At 38.6% G+C, this 24,038-nt stretch overlaps 1 protein-coding gene across 8 annotated transcripts in view; it reads right to left on the bottom strand.

Moving 5' to 3' along the window:
* The window catches only part of MAPKAP1 (MAPK associated protein 1), a 192,935-nt gene extending 169,756 nt beyond the window's left edge, over positions 1-23,179 (bottom strand). For 3 of the 8 annotated variants that reach the window (XM_037491959.2, XM_037491961.1, XM_037491963.1), the window contains exons 1-2: positions 22,923-23,179; positions 2,297-2,624 (exon numbers count right to left, since the gene is read on the bottom strand). In XM_037491959.2, the coding sequence (XP_037347856.1) occupies positions 2,297-2,555 (259 nt within the window). In that variant the 5' untranslated portion in view covers positions 2,556-2,624; positions 22,923-23,179. The other 5 variants (XM_037491956.2, XM_037491960.2, XM_054689230.1 and 2 more) reach the window with 4 other exon arrangements.
* Between the last annotated feature and the right edge of the window lie 859 nt (positions 23,180-24,038).

The following is a 24,038-nucleotide window of genomic DNA, read 5'->3' as shown; positions in this document are numbered from 1 at the left end:
CTTTATATGAATAAAGATGTTTTATATTGCATATGTAGGGGGAAAGTCATAAAATTTTAAAGGTGGCACCCCTGAAAAGCAAATACCAACAAAAACATGAAAATATTCTTGATTTATAATTGAAATTAGAGGATATAAAACATTAATAGAGATCATAAAGATAGTATTAACATGGAAGAGAATAATAAAATGTGAAAACTTCTGTGATTAATATGACATTTCATTATATAAATCATTAATAACGGTCTTAAAGGAATTTTAATGCACAAATGAACTGAAGTGAATATTACATTACAGGAATAAAATTACTGTTATGAATTACTCTACCCGTTTCAAAAATTAAAGATAAATGAACTCAGACTAGACTATTAAAGTTTTAAATATAAAATCCTTTATCTAAAAATCATGAAAATTATAAAATGTCAAAGCTATATAAATTAGCATAGCTTTTCTTCAGTGGGCTGAAACAGTTTATAGGTAGTAAAATAAATGATTTGTATCTTAGTAACATTAGTCAAATCTTAAAAAGAACAATTTTTCTCATACAAAATTTTAAGAGATGCTGAAAGGATTAAAAAGTAAATTGCTTGGTCTCTAGGCCACCTCACAATCTTAATCATTAGCATCTAAATGCTACCTTAAATGTGAACAATGAAAACAAAGGTATAACCTAAAAGTGTGCATTTGTGATTATGTTACCACTGACTGATCAACCTTCAAAAATCAGTAAACAAATGCTGCCTGGTACACATTAACAACTGTGTACCTTGACCATAATGGAAAAGTAAGTGACAATTGATGCCACGTCTTGAAATTTGTTTCCTCTTGCTCATCTGTACCTTCCTATCTCCGCATAATGCTAATAAAACCTAAAATAAATAAATTTCTCTTTCAAACCACTTTCAAGGTAGGAAATTATATACTCCTGACTTAGCATTGTAGTAGAGAAACTAATCTTGCCAGAAATTTAAACAATGCTGGCAAAAGCATTCTGACAATGTTACCCTGTATCTAACCAAATCCCATTGAAGAAAAATAGATTCAAGTACAATTAATAAATGTGAAGGGTAGAGCCAAAATAATATAATCATAAAACTCTCCATTTAGCAGCATTCTCCTACCGAAATCCATTCAGCCTGTCATATGAGATACCATCTCAATAACTTGCAAGGAAGTCAGTTTCAACTAGAGAACTGAGAATCAATGGTTCTAAATTATATTCAAACCTTCACTCAAATCCTATTTTGATAAAAGTACCTTTAGATACTAGGAAATGCTATTAATTATTTTTATCATGAGGGCAAATTACTCTTTGTAGATGTCACAGAATGCTGAATTCTGAACCAAAACCTTAACATGCCTTTCACTGTAAATTGTATCCTACTGTACCTGAAGTACTCCTTTATGTACAGGACCATGAAGATAAACATGTAAATATTTTCAGTGTTCTGCTACATCTCCTGCCATTACTTTTCCTGGGAGTTAGAAGGTTACTGCTACTGATTAGAAGACTATATTTTCTGAGCATCTAAAAAATATTATCTCTTAGCAAGCCCTGCTAACATTATATTCTAAATAATTTATTTAAGTAAAGGTTTTGGTTTATTACATTCCCCTTGAAAGTCTTCCCAAAAATATAGTAAGTTGGAAAATGGGCAATCATAAGCTTTTAAAAGCTAACAACTAACTATATGTAAACCAAAGTTGAACATTTTTAACCACAAAGATCAAATGGTAAAAACAATTTAAGAAATAAAGGTAATGTATCAAAAAGGGGCACCTTTTCTAAAGTCACACCCAATGTAGGAATTCCTATTAAAAGTAGTCCTCACAAATATTCAGCTGACTCCCTCCAATGCCTATCCCCCAATAATTCCTCCAGGGACAAGAACTGCCTCAGGCAGCAGCATAACTTGGCTGATCAGCTCTATGTATTGAAGGTTCTTTATTATGTCAATCTGAAATCTGTCTCTAGATAGTCTACCCAGTGGGTGGAACATTGCTCTGGGAAGATATTTAAAACAAGTCCCCCTCCCTTTGTTCATAATGACTTCTTAGAAACATGGTTCTCAGCTCTTCACTGGTTCCTCTTCTAATGGCATCGCTCCAGATACCCTCTCCCCTCATAGTCACAAAGATGGAGATGTTGCTTAGACTCACTTTTGATTTAATATATGCATGTTCCTGTTAGAACACAGAAACTTTTTCATTAAATTTACACCAAAATTATGCATTATTCTGTAAGAGTGTTTAGTGATTTAAAGATCAGAAGACAAAAATAAAAGGCAATGTTTACCTGTATTTGAGCGTCTTCTAATACCAAAGTCCCAACTTGAGGTAATATCGACTGACTGGGCATATACATAGCCCTGAGTCTCACCATTGCTTCCCTGAATTTCTGACCCACTGTCTCCAGGCATTGAAGGAGGATGAATCTTCTCTAGGTCAACATCATGATCAATGAGAACCATCTCACACATTCCTGTGTCATCACTGGTCACGTGTGACTGTCGAATATGAGCTAGAATGATAGTTGGATTGTCCAAGAAGGCCATTCTTTCTGTGGGCCAATTTCCTTAAAAGGCTATTTTCTCCTCTTCATATTGTTTCACGGGTTCACCTACCTAGAAACATGATGTACACAGCAATATTTAAGAATGAGGCAGAAAATGAATGAATCATTTTTCAAACAAATTCAATATGGTAAAATGCTACTTGAAAGAAGTCAACATTTATTCCTGTACCTAGAAGCATAAAAGGATTAAGTCTAAGGTAAAAGGAAATCCTGATAAGCACAGGGGCTACAGCTCTAGTCAATGTCAATGAGATTCCCATGTATCAGAGGACGACTTAACTCTTTTACAAAATAACGGTAACTCCTTAGGCCACTCAAAGAACATTAACTACTATTAAAATAATACATTTCCTTTCTTTCGCCCTTCATTTTCATACAGTATTCTCATTACTTCATAAGGTCATGTGTGAACAATCTGTATTTTCCTCAAATGATGTAATAAAGGATGAAACTGTACTTCTTCAGTTTACATTTACCCTTCCTGTCACATGATTGTGAAGCATCTGAAAGGGCACAAACAAGCTTTCTGTATTTTATGTATGTATTTTACAAAACATACCACCAAAAGTGCTCAGTAAATACATTTTCTTTCTGATTGAAGATAGTATTGTTCTTTTAAAATAAAACTTATTAATCAAATTTGTCTGCTACCAAATTAATTTCTTATTTTAGAAACCTAATTATAAGAACTACTTCCTGAATCCTGTTAAAACTGTAATGGTATTTATTCTGGGAACAACATGGTACCTCCTGAGTTAAAGGAGAAAACTAAACAAAACAAGTATTACAGAGTGGTGGTTAGGAATCTAAGGCAGAGCTGGGTTCAAGTCCTGTCCATATCACTTGCTAGCTAGATCTTGGTCAAAATAACCTTAACCTCTTTGAGCCTCTGTTTTCTTTTCTTCATTTATAGAATGAGGGCTCCAGGGATGAGAGGATATACAGGAGATAATGCAGGTAAAGGGCACAAAGATAACCTTATATTTAAACAGTAGCTGCTATTAATAATACGATTATGATAATTAAAAAATCCACATTAATTCACAAAGTAATCCTAAAATATGTCAACAATGTATCCTTCACTAGTAAGTTCATAGCAGATAAATAAGTAGGTGCTTCCTTGGTGATGAGGTCTCTAAAGGCCATCTGGGTAACCTCCCTGGCCCTCTAAAATGATTATGAAGTACAAGAAATGTGAAGGTTGGACTGAATATGTTCCTAGGACAGTTCTAGGAGATACTTAATTTAGAAAGAACTATAACAACAGATTTTCTTGTTTTTTTTTTTTTTTTTTTTTAACAAATGTATCACAGGGAGAGATCTAGTTAAATCATTACAGCTAACCGCAGTTTTAAAATTTTTTGTCTAGTAACATATTCTATACATCACCTAGTAGGTATTAAAATAAAAATACTGAGAGTATGAGGAAATTAAACTGAAGAGCATCTCCCATCACATAAATTATGTTAATCTTTCTTTTTTTGCTTTAAACATATTCACTGAATATTTACTTTATATTAAGACTAATGGGAGATGCACAGGTGAGTAAGCATCACGGAATCAAAAAGCTTATATTCTTAACACTGACTGAGAATATCTCCCACAACCACAGGATTCTTCTAAGTGTCAAATATCTGAGATAGTCTCAGAAACATTAGTCATTTTAATACATTTTAGATGTATTAATAAAAGGGGAAAATTACAAAATTAAAGGCAAGTATTTAATCTTCACTTGTAAAAATAAGAACTTCTTATACAACCCTGAAGACATACACAACTGCAGAACAACATTTATGAGAATGTTTTGTAACGGAATCATAGCATCGCAGATTGCCAGAGCTGCAAACATCTTGGTAGCAATCACAATAAGTCTCTTCCCTGCTGACATTAGGTGCCTCGTCACCAGCAGAGGGGCGGGCACTTTCCACTCCACATTGAATAGTTCTCCCCTGCAAAAACAAGGGCTGCAGTGAGAAGTCACACATTCCATGCGTGTTCTGGCACCAAAAAGGCAAATGGTAAAGGACAAACAATGAAAGTATACTGAAGTACACTAAAGGGCTTTCTCAGAGAAATGGATGTGTTCCATCATCTCTTATCAACAAAAAGTTAGGAGCAAGCACTTTTGAGGACACACACTAATGCCCTAACTTTATGCCTACAGCACAGAGGCCCCAAAATCCCCAACATGTACAGATATCTTCTCTATTGAATATACTATTTCATACAGAGAGGAATCTGATTCAGTCAATGAATACTTAATTCAATCAGTTCTGATAGGGAACCCCCACAGGACTGCCTTAGGAAACATGCTTCCTGCAGGTGGCATGTTCTTGAGACTTCTAAGTTCCACTAGGACAGGGCCCATTGCACACATCCCTTCTGGCATATGGCAGGAATTCAATAAAGGTTGCCACCCGACATCCAAGAACTATATAATTTTGTCGTAGAGGTAAGTCATATATGTGCATGAAATGTATAAGCTGTGATTATAAAGAAAGCATTGCCTCTTTTTTATTAATATACAAACAAGGGTTCCTCTTCAAAGTGCCATTCAAAACTATCATACTATCAACTTACTCCAACACTACTTTTCAGAATGAAAAGATTTTGTTTTAAATTACTTTAAGAGCAGCAAATTATCATCTGAAGGTGCATCTGATTTCTAAGACAAAATCAGACAGAACGTAGATAACAAGAAGTTATTTTCTCTGAGCAGTTGTGCAAAGATCAAAAAGATTTTTTAAAAGTGAATGTTGGCAGGGATTCAGAGAAATGGGTTCTCTCATGAACTATAAGAGGGAATAAAAATTAGGATTTTTTAAGACAGTAATTTGATAATATCTATCAAACTTAGTAAAATATGAATACCCTTTGGGCAACCTAATTATAGGAACTACTCTCAGGAGGTGTATGCAAAAATATGCGTTCCTGGGTTCCATACAATACTAAAATATTTACAAGTAACCTAACACCCACCAACCGCACATATGCCATGATACAAACATACAACAGGATATTGCATAGTCATTAAAAATTCATGGTAGAGAATAGATAAACCAATGTGGTACAGACATACAACTGATGCTATGTAGCCCTTAAGAGGAAGAAATTCTGACATAAGCTACAACATGGATGAACCCGGAGAACATTAAACTAAATGAAATAAGTCAGTCACAAAAGGCTAAGTATGAAGTCCTAATTATAGCCAAAATCACAGAGGCAGAGAGAGATGAAAAGTTGCAAAGAAGGACAGTGGTGAGAGTTGTATAACCATGTGAATGTATTTAATGTCACTGAACTACAAACTTTAAAAAGGTTAAAATGGTAGGTGTTATGTTATATATATTTGCCACAACTTCTAAAATGTTAAAATCTTAAATTTTAAAATATTTTAAAAAATATCTAGGAAATGCCAGAGCAGACAAAATTCAACAGTTTTTTTTTTTTTAAAGATTTATTTATTTATTTATTTATACAAGCACTGGGTACAGTCAGAAGCGCGGGAGGGTGAGAGAATTCACCAGAGCCAGAACAGGGAGCAGAGCAAGCAGAAGGACCAAAGTACACTGCTGAGGGGAGCAGCGGGCGGCAGGAGAGGTCTTCGTGCCATGTGGGACCCTTGCCTGGGCTGCCAGGGATTGAACTGGTGCTGCAGAGGCTGCGGGCAGCTTCACAACCCAGCGCTCAACCGCTGCACCACCAGGGAGGCCCAATCAACAGTTTCTTTTTGCTATTTAATTACAGAATTTCTCAAAGCTTGTAAACTACTAAAGTATATTGTGAATCTCCAAGAGTAGGGAATCTGTTGTAGTAATATAGCTCAAATTTATTTGACCTCTAAAACACTGTCTCCTCTAGAAACACTGAACCCTATCAATGTATAAGAGAGTGTCACAGGATGTGGCTTGGAAATGCTGCTTTACAAATGCTGTCTTGAATGCCTTCCTTGGAAGTCACTGGTCAGCCCTCCTTACCTGCCTTTAAGCTGGCTGATAAATAAACATCTCAGACTCCAGGTCTGCTCTCCTAAGACATCCTACTTTTCACAAATTCTTTCTCGCATTTTTAACTCCAGGTTCCTTAAAGCATAAATATTTGTTTTACTGGGGCCTCCCCGGTGGCGCAGTGGTTGAGCGCTGGGTTGCGAAGCTGCCCGCAGCCTCTGCAGCGCCGGTTCGATCCCCGGCTGCTCCCTGGCCACGGAAGGAGGGTCCCACATGGCGCGCAGACCTCTCCTGCCGCCCGATGCTCCCCTCAGCAGTGTGCTTCGGTCCTTCTGCCTGCTCTGCTCCCCCGCTCTGGCTCTGGTGAATTCTCTCACCCTCCCGCGCTTCTGACTGTACCCAGTGCTTGTATAAATAAATAAATAAATCTTAAAAAAAAAAAAAAAAACTAGGTTGATGGTTTTAAAAAAAAAAAGATTTGTTTTACTAAAAGCGAAAGACATAGGCACATCCACACAGAGCAGAAAACAAAAAGCAACATCCCAAAACAACAGTGTCATTTTTAATATACCAGATGGATGATCTTCTTTTACACTTCATTCATTCAACAAACATTAAGTTCCTCATATGCTAAGCATAATTCAGATGCTATGACTTTGCACATCCATGTTTTCATAATGATCATGTGACCTGCCTGTGGTAAACTGGAGCCTGCCCTAAATGTGGGGAACAAAGTTTTAGTAGATTTTAATGAATATCAAGTCAATAGAAGTACATTTTTAATAACTCAATAAAACATAAACCTTTCAAACTATTTGCAATGGCTTATAGAGAAACATAAGGAAAATGATATTAAAAATATAAAAAGATAAGAAAAGTGGCAAGATGGGAGTGACTCGGGCTGAATCAGAATCAGCCCATAAGTCTGTGTGAGCAATTAAGATCTTGTACTTTAGCTATAAAGTGCAAAATCCAAGAAGCAAAAAGTAGCTATGAAAGTCGATAAATGAGAAGGACTTCAGAGATCACTTACTTGTTGACCAGAAACCACAGAGGAAGGATTTATTCTAAATTTCTAGTTAGGACTAGGTATATTTTTGAAAATCTCCAACAATTCATGCAATTTCAGCTACAAAGTCGATAACTCAAATTCTCTCTTTAATAATCCCACCATAAGCAAATTAGCCCTTCATATACTTTCTCACTCCCTAAGGACCTGAGATAGGCAGAAACACGACTGAACATGCTTCGTCTAGCCACTGGTTAAAAGAACTTTCAAATACTCTATACACCTCTCTGTGCCAGAAAGACTTCCAGCCTTCTCACCTGCAATCTGTGAAAACTTATCGGAATAAGCAACAGCCTGAGGCTTCTCAAAGGTCTGCAAACTCCCAATCAAAAATTACTGCTGCCCCATCAATGTGTCATATAAATGTTGGCATGTTAATTGTGTATTTATAAGATTGTTAATGGTTAGTTAATTTACCTCCCACACTATTATTGTACTTGAAATGATTTAACGTCTGCTGAGGGAGTTAACAACATGTAACAGCAGATGTGAATTCTTTTTTTTTTTTACCTTTCCACACTGTACCCCGACTTCATGCTACTGGCATTAAGCAAGTAAAAACTTGATCCCCACACGGGATCCCTTAAGAGTGTTACAGAAGTACTCACATCTACTTGGTACAACAAGGAGTGATCACAAGTTAGAAAAACAAAGGTCTTTTTTTTTTTAACAAGGTCTTCCATTTACAAAAGTCAACAGATCTTGTTTTTACTAAGATTTCAACATTCTTTGATTTAGTTAAAGTTTAGAATTCATATCTCCCACAATTTGAAAATAATTGAAGTGACCATTAAAATAAAATGCATTTTATTGCTTTTAAATCTCTTTTTCTAACTCTCTCCAATTTAACTCTAAATTAAATCTTCATTCATTTGTTAGACCAGCAAAACTGAGCTTTTTTTATCTCCTCATGGAATTAAAGTCTCCATGTGAACATGCCTAATTTCATTAAACAGTAAATAGTGAGATTTTTATATCAAGAGAATTTAATTTTTCCTTGCACATTTTTATTTCTATACTTTGACTAAAAGTACTTACTAAACTAATTTAACACAAAGGAAAAGAAATCCATGTATCTTCTTTGGAATAATTTGGGATTCATTCATCAAATATAGTCTGAGAGGTAGGCATCAGGAATCAGACCAAAAAATAAATATAAAAAGTGGTCTGCACCCTCCAGAGGCTTAAAAACGCCAGGAGATGAACTATAACATGTATATATACAACAGTAACAGAAAGCAGTACATCCTAACCACAAAATGAGACACTTAACAATATGTTTTCCAAAAGACAAGACAATTACAGAAAGCTTCAGGAAGGAAAGAGGAAGACAGAAGGCAGGTGAGCTGTTCATGAGGCAGAAAGTGACAGGAGTATTACTGTAGGGCAAGAAGAACAGTAACAGATGACATTTACTGATCTCTTAGTATCAGCTGTGCTAATCACTTTTCATGTAACAACACATTTAATCCTTATGACCATCCCAGGAGCTAGGTATTAATATCCACATTTTATGTATCCAAAGAAAATGTAAGACGTAAAAGTTAAGTAACTTGTCGAATGTCACATGGTGGAATTTTTAAAGGTCTCCCATCAAGAGGTGGCATCTATTTTCCCACTCTTGAGTCTGGGCCCACACTGTGATTTGTTCTGACCAGCAGAATATAATGGAAGTAATATGGGACATCTGAATCTGAGACTTAGGAGGCCTGAAGAGGCCTTGCAGCTTCTGCTCTCACCTTCTTTGCAACATATTCAAATCATGGAAAGAAACCTGGGATACAAGACTGCCTATAGATATGCTCCAACAATTCCACCCCCAGTTATATATTCAAAGACACACAGACACTAATTCTAAGGGATATACGCACTCCTGTGTTCACTGCAGCACTGTTTGCAATAGCCAAGGTATGGAAGCAACCTACATGCCCGACCACAGGTGAGCTGATGAAGATGTGGCATAGATACATAATGGAGCATTACTGGTTGCTTAAAAAGATGCATAGTGCCTTTGGAGACAAAATGGGTGGATCTTGAAGGGACTGCCAAACAAAATAAGTTGGACAAACAAATACATGATTTTTCTCATCTGTGGAATATAAGAAACAAAGCAAAGGAACAGACAAAACTAAACCAAAACAAACCCTAGAAATTTGACTGCAGGACTGGGGTTACCCAAGGGGGGAGAGAAAGGAGGGAGACCAAAGGGAAGAGGGGGCCCCATGGAGTACAGCAGAGGATTATTGGCATTTTGGTGGTGGGTATGGTATGGTAACATACATTTGAAGAGATGTGACCATGTACCCCAAAAACGAAGTGTTTTCAGCCAACTTTATCTCAATAAAAAATAATTTTACTAAAACTAAAAAGAGTGCATGGAGAGGCTCACCTGCCCTATCATCCCAGCTTCCCTACTGATGCCCCTGATGACTGAGTGAGGCCAGGTAGGACCAATCAGACCCCCACCAACGTACCACAACACCAGGTTTCTTCTTTCATCAAATGTCTCTGTTGGACAGAGGGACCCTGATTCTTGATTTTCTTCCCTCGCACCACTAACCTCTATCTGCAACGTCTCCTGAATCTTACCATCCACCAAGATCCAGGTAAAGGGAACCTGGTAGAGTACAATGCCTCTCACACTTCTCCACGAACACACCTGAAGGGCAGAGGAGAATGACCATAAAACAAGGAAGGAGAAAACCTAGGGGGAGTCACCTAAAGCGACATGTTATAAGAAATTTGTTCTTAGAATTTACTGGTATTTTGCATTCTATCCTATAATGTGTCAAGTTTATTTTGTGGCTTTTGTACTCCTGGTACATACCGGAATTCTCATAACCCCAGTTTGAACAGCAAGGTATAATGGAAAAACATAGACTTTGGTGTCAAAAATATCTGATTTTGTGAAGATAAAATGGCACTTTATCAACAGTACTTCACCAACTCAAGATTTAAATTTTGCTCAATGGATACTTCCTATGACAAGTCTGAAGAATAACTGCAATTATAATAATCACACCAAAGTAAACATAAAGATTCAAGAACAAGTTAGACTAAAATGCATTATTATTGAGCTATTAAGAAACAATCAGTGTTTTCAAAGTGTCTTAGAAATGTTTATTAGTTACCAATAGTCATGAAATTTCAGACAACCTAAACACCCACCATCCCCAAATCCCCAAACCTACCAACATTTCTGGCTATTACAAGAAATCTGCTAGTTTGCTGCAATGTAGCCCTAAATTATTTTTCCAATGGGTGTTGTCTCTAACATAATGGCTTTGATTGACATTTGTGGCAATAAACAAAAATTTTAGATTTTAAGATTCCAGGTAAAAATGTTTACAGTTTTACAAACTATGAATACCAAAGAAACTAGACAATTTCTCAAAGTGAAATTACCAGTATAGAAGCTAAAACCCTAAATAACACTAAATTGCCTGCCAAATACCATTTATATGGCAAATATTCATAAAAAAACATATTATGAAAAAGAAAAGCATATTATGTCCTAGATACTGATGATACTATGCTATGCAAAAAATTAAGAGACTTGGCCACTGCCTTCACAGAGCTCAAAGGAGTCAGAATTCCAAGGTGCTCCAGAAATTCTTGCCTCCTGGTATCCACATCTCTGAGTTTTTCCAATTCTTGGCTGTGGGTAAAATCTAACTTGCTTCTAACCAATAAAGTAGAGCAAAGGTAATGGGACAGTTATTGCTTTGATGACTTCCCATTATATACAACACTATCATAGGCAATTGAAGAAAGAGTTTAAGCCAGAGAGATTTTACTGCTCCGTTTGAAGAAGCAAACAGCCATGCAATGGAACTATCTAAAGCAAGGATCTGAGAGCAGCCTCTAGGAGCTGAGAGGCATAGCAAACAGTTGCCAAGAAAATGGGGGTATTAGCTTCATAGCTGCAAGAAAATGAATGTTAAATATTAAGGAGATAATATTCGAAGAACTTGTAGACTAGCTGTGGAGGGCTGAGGGGAAAGGTAAAAAAATGTATGACTTAAAAAATAAATAAAATGTGTGACTTAGAAAATAGCTCTGACAAATGAAACTGTGAATGCAAAAGTAGGAACAGCTTAACAGGGAGGGAGAGGGGAAATGAGGAATTATGTCTCAGACACAATGAGCTTGAGACATCTATGGATTACTCAGAGATCCCGCATCATAAACCTGATAGCCCAGGAGAAAGATCTGAGCAAATTTGGAAGCCATCAGCACACAAATGGCAGACAATCAACGGTTGTGAATGAGTTAACCCAAGAATACATAAGGAAAGAGCAGAAACTAAAGGACAAAATCCAAAAAAAAGCTAGTAGCTAAAGGATGGGCCAAAGAAAAGAAACCCCAGAAGCTATGAAAATCATTAAGTCTTTGCCTAGATTCTAAAGTTAGAATCCATGCTGTGGAAATTCATTAATTACTAAGCAGTTAGTTTCTTCACTGACTTGTCCCTCTTCCCCCATTTCGTAGTAAAAAGTTCCAACTAATAAACTGTAAAATCCCTGAGAGGTAGGACTAGGAGTCTTACTTGGTTTCCTGGCCCTAAAGTTGAATATAAGGTCTGGCATAATGAATTTGGTTGGACAAAGAAAATGGAGATGTTCCTATTTGTCAAGAGAAAGGGTTCATGGAACTTCCTAGAATCCACCCAGAGCAACATAGTGCCTGAAGAGGGCAGAAAGGGGGCAGACCTTGTAATTCATACTGCTGGTGCAAATGTAATATAGAACAGCAACTCAAAACAGTGCGGCAGTTCCTCAAAATGTTAAAGTTACCATATGAGCCAGCAACCCACCCTAAGCCCAATAGATATGTAAACACATGTTCACATCAAAACCTGTACAGGAGGGGCCTCCCTCCCTGGTGGTGCAAGGGGTTAAGCACTGCACTATGAAACTATCCGCAGCCACTGCAGCAGGAGTTCAATCCCCCGCCAGGGAGCAACCCACGTGGTGCAGCAGATCTCTCCTGACATGCCCACTGCTCCCCTCAGCAGTGTGTTTCAGTCAATCCACCTGTTCTGTTCCCCATTCTGTCTCTGGCCACTCCTCTTACCCCACCACATCTCTAGCCTGTACCCCAGTATGCATGCATAAATAAATAAATCTTAAAAAAAAAAACCTGGATAGGAATGCTCAAGCAGTATTCATAATAGCCACAGAATAGAAATCTACATCAACTGATGAGTGGATGAGCAAAAGGTGATACTGTCAGACAGTAGAATATTTAGCAATAAAAAGGAATGAGATACTGATACAAGTTACAACACTGATGAACCTTGAAAACATTATGCTAAGTAAAAAAAGTCAGACACAAAAGACCACATATTGTGTTTCCATTTATGTGAAAGGGTCAGAAAAAGCAAATCCGTAAGAGACAGAAAGTAGATTAATGAGAGGGAGAAATGAGAAGTGACTGATAATGGGAATGGGGTTCATCTCCGGATTATAAAGATGTTCTGGAATTAGAGCGGTGATAGCGACACAACTTTGTGAATATAATAAAAGCCATTAAGTTGTACAGTTTAATAGGGTAAGTGTGATGGTTATGAATTATATTTCAATTTTTTCAAGTGGGGCTAAGAATCATAAGAAAGCTAGAATTCATGCAGAATCCCAGATTTCTTCTAGCTCAGATAATTCTCACACAGGGATACCAATAAATCACCTGGCAACAGTAAACATAAAATGTTTCAAACAACTTGCAACACAAATTAACTACATCAAAGAGATGTCAAATGCTTCCTACAAAAGTGAAAGTATCCAAGTCTCTTCCCCTGGGGACAGAGAAGAATTTCAATATGTTAGTGACCCTGTATGGAAGTAGTTAATCTGTATGTCTAGTGGAGGGAAATTAAATACTAGAGCCAGAAAGTCCTCAAAACTTTAGGTCACTGAAGCAAACACTCACGTGTTGGAGCAGCTTCTCCCAACAAAGCAGCAGACAATGCTTTAATCCACACCAGAGCTGGGTATCAGAAGCCACAGAGTTAACACAATACCTGTCTCAACAGACCACTGAGCTACTGGTACTTGGGGAGTAATTCACCCCTTCACTTTGGAACAAAAAATGCAAGGGGATAAAACAAGTAAAGTTACATGGACAGGACAGAAAACACAAAGGCTGTGGAGAGTTTGGCTGTGTTCCTAATTTCACCATTCAATGCCTGAGGAAACTGGGAAATCTAATTTCTCCGGGCCTCAGGAAGACATTATCACTAACTCATAAAGTTTCTGCCTCAATGCAACGTCCAAAAGGAACACTCAAATATTAGTATTCTTTCTAATTTACCTGAAAGAAATGAGTTGCTAGTCCTGTACTCTCTGGAGTTATATTGGACAGTAAGACTCATGGACCTCTTCTCTAGGAGGTATTCAAACACATATTTCCATCTTAAAATTTGAAAGCAAAGTATGGTGATGACGTAGAGTGTACAGATCTGTAATACTGTACACCCAAAACTTACACAATGCTATAAAAACAATGTTACCTCGATAAAAAAGTTATTGATAAATAAAATTATGAATTGGATGGAATTCATGATAAATAAAAATCAGAAAACAAAGTCCAAATTCAAATCTTTGGCTCCTCTTTTTCTATGAAGCCTATGGCCATTTAATTACCAATCCTGTGCTTCCTCTTCTCTCTCCAGATTTCCTTTTTCCTCTTCATCTCCATAACCACCATCTATTACCTAGGCTAGAGTAATTGTTTCCTAGCTTGTCTTAAAATCCTTCAAAGACTCCCAAACTCCTTACTATAACTAAACCGGTCTATCTCTGCAGTTTCATCTCCACTTAACCTCGTTCTACTCTGGTCATACCCAATTTCTGCTTTCTTCAAGTCTTTAAACATATACTCCTACTCTGTTGTTTCACCTGACTTAGACATCACTTTCTCCTTCACCCTTCAGATCCCAATTTAGACACTGCCTGTGCCAGGAAGGTTTGACCTTATCAAGTCCAGAACAGGTCCTCCTCCATACTCTCATCACTATCACACTTCTAAACCAAGTAATACTTCTCTAACTCCACTGTACATTCCATTACTAGACTACAAGTCCCATGACAGCAGGGTCTGTATCTGTAGTTGTCATGGTTCAATTTCTAATATATATTCAGCAAATACTGGCTGAATAAATGATTAGAATTAAGCAAAAAGCTTAACTGAATGGAAAATTGTGCATATATATTTTCTTCATAAAAATGCTTAATTTTAAAGAAAATTAGATTTAAACAAGTGAAATCATAACTGTGGAGGAAAGAGACTTACGTACACATACACTTTCTATAACTTGGGCAGGTATAAAATTCAATACTAAATATAATCAAAAGGAGCTAACCTACTACTTCAGCAGGAATGGTGTTCCTAACATTGCTTTAAAACTCCTAATCTCCTTAGCTGAAAAAAGCAGGAAAGGCACATATGATGCAAATTATAAACATTACAGTCAAATCATACACTGGAGTAAAACTGATGGAAACTGCTTCACCTCTCACCCCCCGAAAAAGAATGTCAGACACACTTGATAGAAATGCTGCTTACTCCAAATAGCTCACCAAGTAAAGGTTACTGTGAAATACTTCAAATTCCATAAGGACACCAAACAGCAAAATCTGAGAAGAGAATGTTCCAACCCCAGTCTAATGGACAAAAGGTACAAATGAAATAAACCCTGACACATGGTGACTCTCTAAGGAAGTCTAAAACTGCGGACTTTTTTTTGAATGAATGCATTTGTTCTGAAGTCATCAACAAAGCATCGGTTTTGAAATAAGTTCAAAATACTTAACATTTTTATAAATATAAATGACAGAGTTATTATTGAAGACAACTAAATGTTTTGTTGTGTGGTTTTTGCTTTGTTTTGGTTTTTTTGCCTAGTTTAGGATATATAACACATTTCAGACTTAATTTTGTATTTATTTTATATCAACAATCTGCATTCTTACCATGTGTTGTGGCCTATGCTAGTAGAAATACAAGTTATATCAACTCAAAATTTTTATTATCATTGTGGGGATGTGACCACCCTTTTAATATTTTATCTCAGCAACTTTAATCCAGTGATCAAAGGTTCATTAGCTTGTAAACAAACTGTTTCTCAGGTAAACCGAATTGCCCCATATCAGGATCTTAAGCAAATAAATAAGTACAAAAAAGGCAGCGATTATAAATTAGGGCAGACAAATCTGTATCTAGCCCCATGCCGGTAAAGAGCATTCTATCAATATAGTGAAATGCTAATCTCCTAATTAACAACCTAATTAGGTAATTATGGCTTTGCAGAGGGATGCCGAAATGAAATATGACAACATGGTCACCTCTTTATATGGCACCTGTGGGCCTTTTCAGCTGTCATTGCAAAGAGTGCAATATCAATTTGAACAGATGACAAAGTGCTGTCATTTTTCATTCTGATAATATACAGAACGCTTTGGACAGAAGCAGTTTACAAAAAGAAACATCTTGCCTGGTATTTTCCTAATTTAAATAAGCTCAAACACTTCATTAAGTTTTTTGCATGCTTTTTTATATTGTATGTGGAATTACCATACACATTTAAAAAGAAAAACCCTAACTAGCCATCATACTTAACTGTGCATGCTGAAACGATTACAATTTCAATTATAAAGTATATGATAATTAGAAAAAAGGAAAAGGCACCAATTCATCATGACATTTTAATATTCATACTTTTTGAATACTGTTAACGTAAAAATTTAAATCCAAATAAACTTTGATTTTTAATTTTTTACCAAAAAAAGTGAGAGGAATTTACATATAAGTCTCCACAGCAATAAAGCAATTCCCAGCATATAAGCATTCAACTCAAAAGCAGCTCTACATACCAAAGCCAGCCCCGCAGAGACAGGAGTGTGCTCTCTCTGCAGGACAGAGCCTGCAATTCACTATCCCACTGGCCACTGAAGAAGATGGCAGCACCGGAACACTGGTGCCACCAATAGGGATGACTCTTCCTCCCTGGCATGCCTTGAATAGGGTTATTTGTGAGGAGAGGAAGGCTAGCCGGGGACCCACAACATCATTTAGATAAGATATGTGAAGCCATATTCTAAATGTAAAACAGCTGAGGTAAAAACACATCCATTTGTAACCTCTGATCACTAACAGGAGTGAAAACTTTACTGGTCAAAAGGCTGTTCACTGACTTTACACAGATTTCTTAATACCAAGTTTAAATTTAATTTTATTACAAAATAATTTGTTATCAGAGAATAGTTTGGAAAACAGCAGAGACTTATAATCTCACCACCTATTTCTTTCTTCCTTTGCATGTTTGACATATTGTAAGTATATTTTCATTTTATATCCTTTTCCCTTCCTATTATATGAGCATATTAATATCACCAAAATCCTTCTAAAACATCTAGAAATGACTGCACAATATTCCCATTCTACTGCTTTTCCATAATTTGTCCAAGTTCTTTGCTGAATACTAATGTTGTTTCTAATTTTTGCTAATATGAGCAATGCTGGAGTGAGCTTCTTTGAACATGAGTATTTTTGTTCCTCTCTGATTAAAAGTAAATCACAAAGCAAACTTGAAATTAAGATGATTGCAGACATGAGGAAGAGTCTCACTCCTTTACAACCACTCCACAGAATCGCTGCTTGCTACACTATACATGACATCACTATCCTGAAAGCTTGTACAGCACCATGGCACTAGGTGCTCACAAAACTGCTTAATCCTCAAAAGTACTGTATGGGACTGGCAGGGCCATCCTCATCTGACAGATTGTTCAGGTCACAGTTAACCACTAGCTGAGCCGGTATTCAAATGTAGGCAGATGTGACTCTCAAGCCCCACCTCACATCTTCAGGATTCAAGCCTGCAACTCAGTTCTTCCTTGTTAGTCTCCTTTATGTCAGCAACAAAGGTTCAGATTAAACATTTATTTTGTTTAAAAAAAAAAAAAGATTCCTTCAAACAATTTTCTACCAGTTTTGCTGCTGAAACAATACTTACTTATAATACAGTGCTTTAAAATGAGTCCTTAGGGAACTAAAAAATGTTCTCTTTTTTGTAAGTCTTATATAATCAGGCCATTCTATCTGCATCAATAATAAAGCATATTCCTAAAGTATATTCAAGTATAAGATATAAATACTGCATCCATTTAGGAACAAATATGATTTAATCAACTTATTTCACAAGCAATTACTATAATGTAATTTTAATAGTTATTCTAATACCATCTAACTGTTTCTTTAAATGGCCTCTACCATTTTTCTCACTTTTAGTTACTGAAAACAGTTTTCTTCTTTGGGTCCAAATTTTGTGTTTCCTATATTAAATCTAGTTCCCAATATATCTAGACTGCCACCAACTAGAGTTAATAAATTTTGAATGACTGCTCAGGATTTATTTTCTTCATATTTACATCCTATGTTATTTCCTTATTCAATAGAGTATGAATGAAAACAAGTATCTAGAAGACCAATATTTCTTCAGTTTTCACCTTGTGGAAGCTGTTTTTAAAATAAAAATAAATTAAACTCCTGGGCTGTGAACTCCCTAATCATATTTCTCTCACTGTGTTGGGTGTCTTTATGGCCCCTTCAGTCTCCTGTACAGAGTCAACAAAGCACTGTGTGCATTTTGGGAAGCTCCTGGCCTAGGAAGGTCCTTTCCCAGAAGAAGCAATGAACAAAGAACAGAGGCGAGCTGAGCAGTAGCTCCTTATCTGCCATCAAGAGATGAGGAGGAGCATTTTAGATTTCAACCATTCTCCACTGGGGACTGCCAGTAATCAGTTGTGTGACTTTAAGCATGTCAATTAGAATCTGATAGCTTGGCAGGCTGCAAAGACCTCAGCATACTTGAATTGAGCTCCTCATTATCATCCAAATGAGTAAAAAAGATATAAGGATTTTTAAGTGACTCGACCAAAATCAAAAGGCGGCTAGTAGCATAGCTGTATTCAGAATTCAAGTCCCTCTCAATCCAATGTGCTTTCTACTAAACTGTAATTCACTGGGTGCCAATTTCTTCATCTCAAGAGGTTATGATTATCCCCTCTTGATCTCTTCATGGTGTTGCAGAGGACCGAGAGACAAGCGATCTGATAGCGTTTAAAGAGCTGAGAACACAAATCTAAAGTATTATAAAGTCATCTCCTCATTCAAACCACATCCCTTCTGAAATTTAGCCTGATTTTATAATAAAAGCATTCACTCTGCCACTTCCCCAAAGATTCCGGTATAAGTCAATTACAATACCCCCTCCTTTCCGTGGCAATTTTCAGTAGACGTCTGCTCAATAATCACAAGGTGTATTGAACTTTCTGCTTTAAACAGTAGGTACCAAAATTTCAGTGACCAGGAAGGTGAGAGTTCACACAAACTGTGAACCTAGACTTGACTGTACAAGGCCCCCAAGTGTTTTGGACTACACAACAATTTTTTAATGGCAAATTTTTAGACTAAATACTTTAAAGTCTGTATATCCAGCATCCCAGCATCTCTTAAAAAAAATCAGAAGAGGGCCTCCCTGCTGGTGGCGCAGGAGTTAAAGACAGAGCTATCAAGCTCTGCAGCATGAGTTGGATCCCCCGGCCTGCCAGGGAGGAACCCACATGGCACAGCAGACCCCTCCTGCCTTGCCCAATGCTCCCCTCAACAGTGTGTTTCAGTAGATCTACCTGTTCTGCATCCCACTCTCTCTGGTGAATCCTCTCACCCCCACATATCTGGCTTACACCCAGTTCTTGTATGCATAAATAAATAAATCTTTAAAAAAAAAAAGATTTTAAAAAAAATCAGAAGATGGAGGGACACAGGGCTCACTCTCTCACAGCAACAAGCAACTGGAGCTAAGCAGTAACTGCTGCATTTATACTGGTCATATACCCTCCAGTCCACCAAGGTCTGTCCCACTCTTCATATCACATCGCGAGCATCTGAATTGGAAAATACTACAGTAGGTGCTCAAAAGAGAAATGACTTAATATCTGCTTACCCTTTTTTTTTGATCAATTTTTCTGGCATTATCACTGACTAACTATGTCATGCTTGGGTAACATACTTAACCACTAAACCTTAGACTACTCAGGTGTTAAATGAGACAATACCATCTCTCACAGAATCATGAAGATTAAAGGAAATAAAGCATACACAAACATTTAACAGTGACTAAAATACACAGGTTCATTTAAAATTTAACACACCGAAATGTTCTTATTTTTGAGTCAAAACTTCTAATTCATAGAAAACAAGGCCAGGGCACTTCCCATGACAGGGAAATCTAACATGACAGAATTAATTTTCACATAACTTGTTATCTGTATTTTTGTGTCCTTAATAATAAAGCCTGTACATCAGAATAACACATTTCCAGCAAACCCCCTTAGCTGAGGTATATGTAAATCCACTAAACTACAAGTTTCTGAAGTCTTCAGTTCTCAGTCAACAAGTAAACAAGCCCCTCAACACATTTCACAATCAGGCAGTGAACTCCTTGGGTGCAGGGACCACACATCACCCTCCTGCCTGGCACAGTAGCAGGCATACTGAAGTTACAGCTCAGGGGCAAGCTCTTCTCTGAAGCCCCTCCAGAGGGTCCATATCCACATGGCAAAGAAGCTGCAGCAACAAGGCGTAGTCCAGCAAATAATGCCCTCTACTCACAGCTCTGGCAGCTGCACAAACTCAAAGGATTCCTTTACCAACTCCGTGCTCTGGTTTCCTCATCTGTAAAATCTGGTGCTACAACACCTTCCCATTCAGGAATGAGATTAGGCACCTAACACAATGTTAGCATGCGGTGAAGCACCAGTTAACTACCATCATCAGTGTCGCCTCCCTGGGACTCAGCTGTGGGGAATGCTCTCTGTACCTGCTGTACTTTGCTATAGTTCACCTGCCACACAAACACATCTCCCCTGCTGGAATCTCTACAAATTCAGAATGGGGACCTGATTTCATTCCTCTCTGCATCTCCAGGGCCTAACATTTTGCCTGGCAATGCTAAATGAATGAAAGACCCTCAACGTGTTTTTAATAATTGGGAAAGTTTTGAGCAGAAAATGGAATTGACCTCTCTTGCTTGGCACTCAAGCTCTCACTGACTCTGACCCCTAGTGACTCTCCAAGTGTCCCCACTAAAAAATGCAATGCATGATTTATTCAGGTTGGTCTACTCACCACTCTAAAGCCATCCTATAGGCATTGTACCTTTGCATGACACCATCATTCCGGGGTCCCTTCAAGAAGTCAGTATTATCCCTCTAGTTCAACTTCTACTTGAGGAAAATAATGCTTAGAGTTAAGAAACCAGCCAAGGATCATATACCTACTAAAAGGAGGCGCTAGGAGTTGAATCCAGGGTCCACGAGTATTCTCTACAGCATCTTCCACTCATCGTGAAATATGAGCTAATCCATCCTAATACCTCCTTGCCTTGGAAGATCATGGTCTTCTCTATATTTAAAGGACTTTCTGTACCATTCATTTTGATATTCACATTTTTTTCTTTTGTATGGTTATTTCAATATGTAATACTTGCAATAGAAAGCTATGTTGTATGAGAAAGAAAGCAAGGCACATAATGGGAAAAGCACAAATTCAGCATCAGACAGATCTGGGTTTGAATTCTGGCTCTGTCTCCTATCAGTTGTGTAATTTATCCTGAGTCTTCCTAATTTGTAAATTGAGGTTAAAATGATTAAACAAGAGGAATATATAAATAATACCCACTACACAATAAACAATAATGTTTAGTTAAACCTACCATTATGAAGCATTCACTAACCATGGCACACACCCTCCTTCTGTGCTATCCCGTATCACAAAAAGAACTCTTACACAGTATACTTATCACTCTGTTTTGGAATTATTAATCTCCTTCTCACTAAATTGAACTCCCTACAGGCAAAGATTTAGTCTTATTTATCTCTACATTGTTTAGCAAGATACCTGGTATATATCCACACTCAATAGATATTTGCTAAATGCAGTAACTACAGATATAATGAGGACATTTATAAGATCCCAGAAAAAAAATTCAAGAAATCATTTCCAGCTGGAATTGTCCCCAGTTGATTGTGGGAGGCTAACCTCAGCTGAACCTCATGGGTAAGATGGGAAATATATCACTAAGAAATAGAAAAGGAGAAACCTTGTAAGTGGGGAGAACACAATAAAGGTGATTGGAGATTCTGTTGTCTAGAATAATGGATCAGGGTGGAGTAGTTAAGGAAGTGGGCTTTTCCCAGCACAGCTGGAAAGGTAAAGATGAGCCAGATCAGGACATGCAGAAGAATATGAATGCAGTCTGGCACACTCAGGCATTGAAGGTAGGTATGAGTACAAACTGAATGGGAAAGAGGTCATCTGAATGCCTTATAGATTCCAGCAAGCTTGCAAATTTGTAAACTGAGAAAGATGAAAACAATTATCAATGCTTCATCCAGCACTTCACCCAAACACTCTTTTGCTGTTTACTGAACACTGATGTGGACACAGAATATGATAAATAAAAAACATGGTGCCTCCTATTTCTGCTTTAGTGAGTTTAATTGGGAACCCAACCCTTTTGCTTATCAAAAACAGACTGAGAGTGTTGACTTTGTTTTAACCGATGTGTGTAAACACCTGTCTCCATTTGACTTCACATCTTCGGAAGTTTTGAAACGCACCCTTTCGGGCTTGACATGCTTTTGCACAGCTCAAGAAACTGTGCTAGCCTGCAAAAATTTCTTGCGTTCATTCAGAATGAAATCGTAACCAAATTCTGAGCCAACTTTAGGGTCTCTGATTAAAATTAAACTACAATCATTCATTTCTCAGTCTTAAACAGATCTAGAAGACAGTTCGCGACTCCCACAAACAAACAGCTGAATCAAAGTTCCAGCAATACTCAAGCTACGGGGAAAAAAAAAAAAAAAACTACAAGGCTGTTTAGGAGAGAAATGGTGCTAGGAAAGAGGGACACACACAGGCAATGCTTTAAATACTTGATTTTCATATTATGAGAATTAGGACACCAAGATGTTGTCGCGTGTAGGGGGAGGGACGTCAGGGGCCAACACCAAACACCGGTACCCTCCCCCACAGCACTGACAGGTCCACAAGCTTCTCCTTCCCCACATCACACATCCAGCTGTCAGGCTCACAGCTGCTTCCAGTTCTTGATAGGGCCAGGAAACGGACGCTCACAGGAGACCCAGAGCACGGGCCTGACAAGCTGCCCGCTGGGCAGCGCCGAGCGCAGAGGAGCGAGGGGGGCCGCCAGGCTCCCCGAGAGTGCTGGCGAGAGGACACTACTGGCCGGGGCCACCTTTACCTGAAGCTGCTGCCACACTACGGGCCGGGTCGGCCCCAGGACACGTTCCTGAGAGGAGGGCCCGGCTGCCCGCGCCTCCCGGCCCCTAACCCCAAACTCCGCACTCTTGGGTTCCTCCGGGACTGGCGCTCCTCCCGGCCGGCTCAGCTGCCGCTTCCCGGGCTCGCCCTCATGTCCCCGCCGCGCGCCGCCGCCCGCCGGCCAAGCAGCAGCCCTGTCGCCCGGAGCCGCGCCGCGACCCGGAACCGCACCCGGCGCACCGGAAGTCCCCGACCGGGAAGGAGCCGCCGGCGGGGGACGCAGTGCGCAAGCCCCAGAGCCGGGGGCTGGGGGCCGAGTCCGCCCCAGGGGGCGGGGCCAATGGGAGGCCGGCGCATGCGCGCCACTTCCCAGACGCGGGGTGAGGGCTGGGTCAGGGAAGAGCCGGGAGCCTGGCGTGCTGAGCCAAGCCCTGGGCTTCACGTGGGGGGAAATCGATATTTGTGTTTTCAGTGGAATCTCCTCTTTCCGGCCCTCTTCCGCGGGGAAATGATCCTCAGTTCATCCAGAAATGAGTGTTGAGGCAGCTTAGCCGCTCAGGCAGAAAGACCTGGGTTCCAAGGCCCCTGGTAACTTGCAGAGTCCCAGGACGCGGCTCTTGCACCCTCGCGCTCGGGTTTCCCATCCATTCAGCACTTGCTGTGAGACTCGAGTGGGATGGTGCTCGCATAACATGCAGCACAGTGCCGACACGTAGTAAGCACTTAGTAAATGCTATTACTCTTATTTGTAAAATGGAGACGATAATTGCCTTTCTCAAGAACTGCAGAGAACTGCAAAGGAGGTTTCCCTATGATGTGAGCTCAGGGTTTGTGGCCTCTCTAGGGGGCAATCAGTGGAAGACACCACTGTGAAGGGAGAGGAAAGTTGAGATAGGGCTCCTACCTGAGCTCTCTCTCAATGCACCTTATCTTGATTTTTACTTTATTATAATTAGTCATTTTCCTGGTCCCTTATTTAAGTTTTCTAGATTCCTGCTATGAGTGAGACCATCTGTTATTTTTCTTTTTCTTTCTGGCTTATTTCGCTGAGCATGATCCCTTCTAGCTCCATCCATGTTGCTGCAAATTGCATGAG

This window comes from Talpa occidentalis, unplaced genomic scaffold, assembly GCF_014898055.3.
Source record: "Talpa occidentalis isolate TD23 unplaced genomic scaffold, MPIMG_talOcc4v2.1 talOcc4.7, whole genome shotgun sequence".
Classification (NCBI taxonomy): domain Eukaryota; kingdom Metazoa; phylum Chordata; class Mammalia; order Eulipotyphla; family Talpidae; genus Talpa; species Talpa occidentalis.
This window is presented reverse-complemented; position numbering and strand designations above follow the sequence as displayed.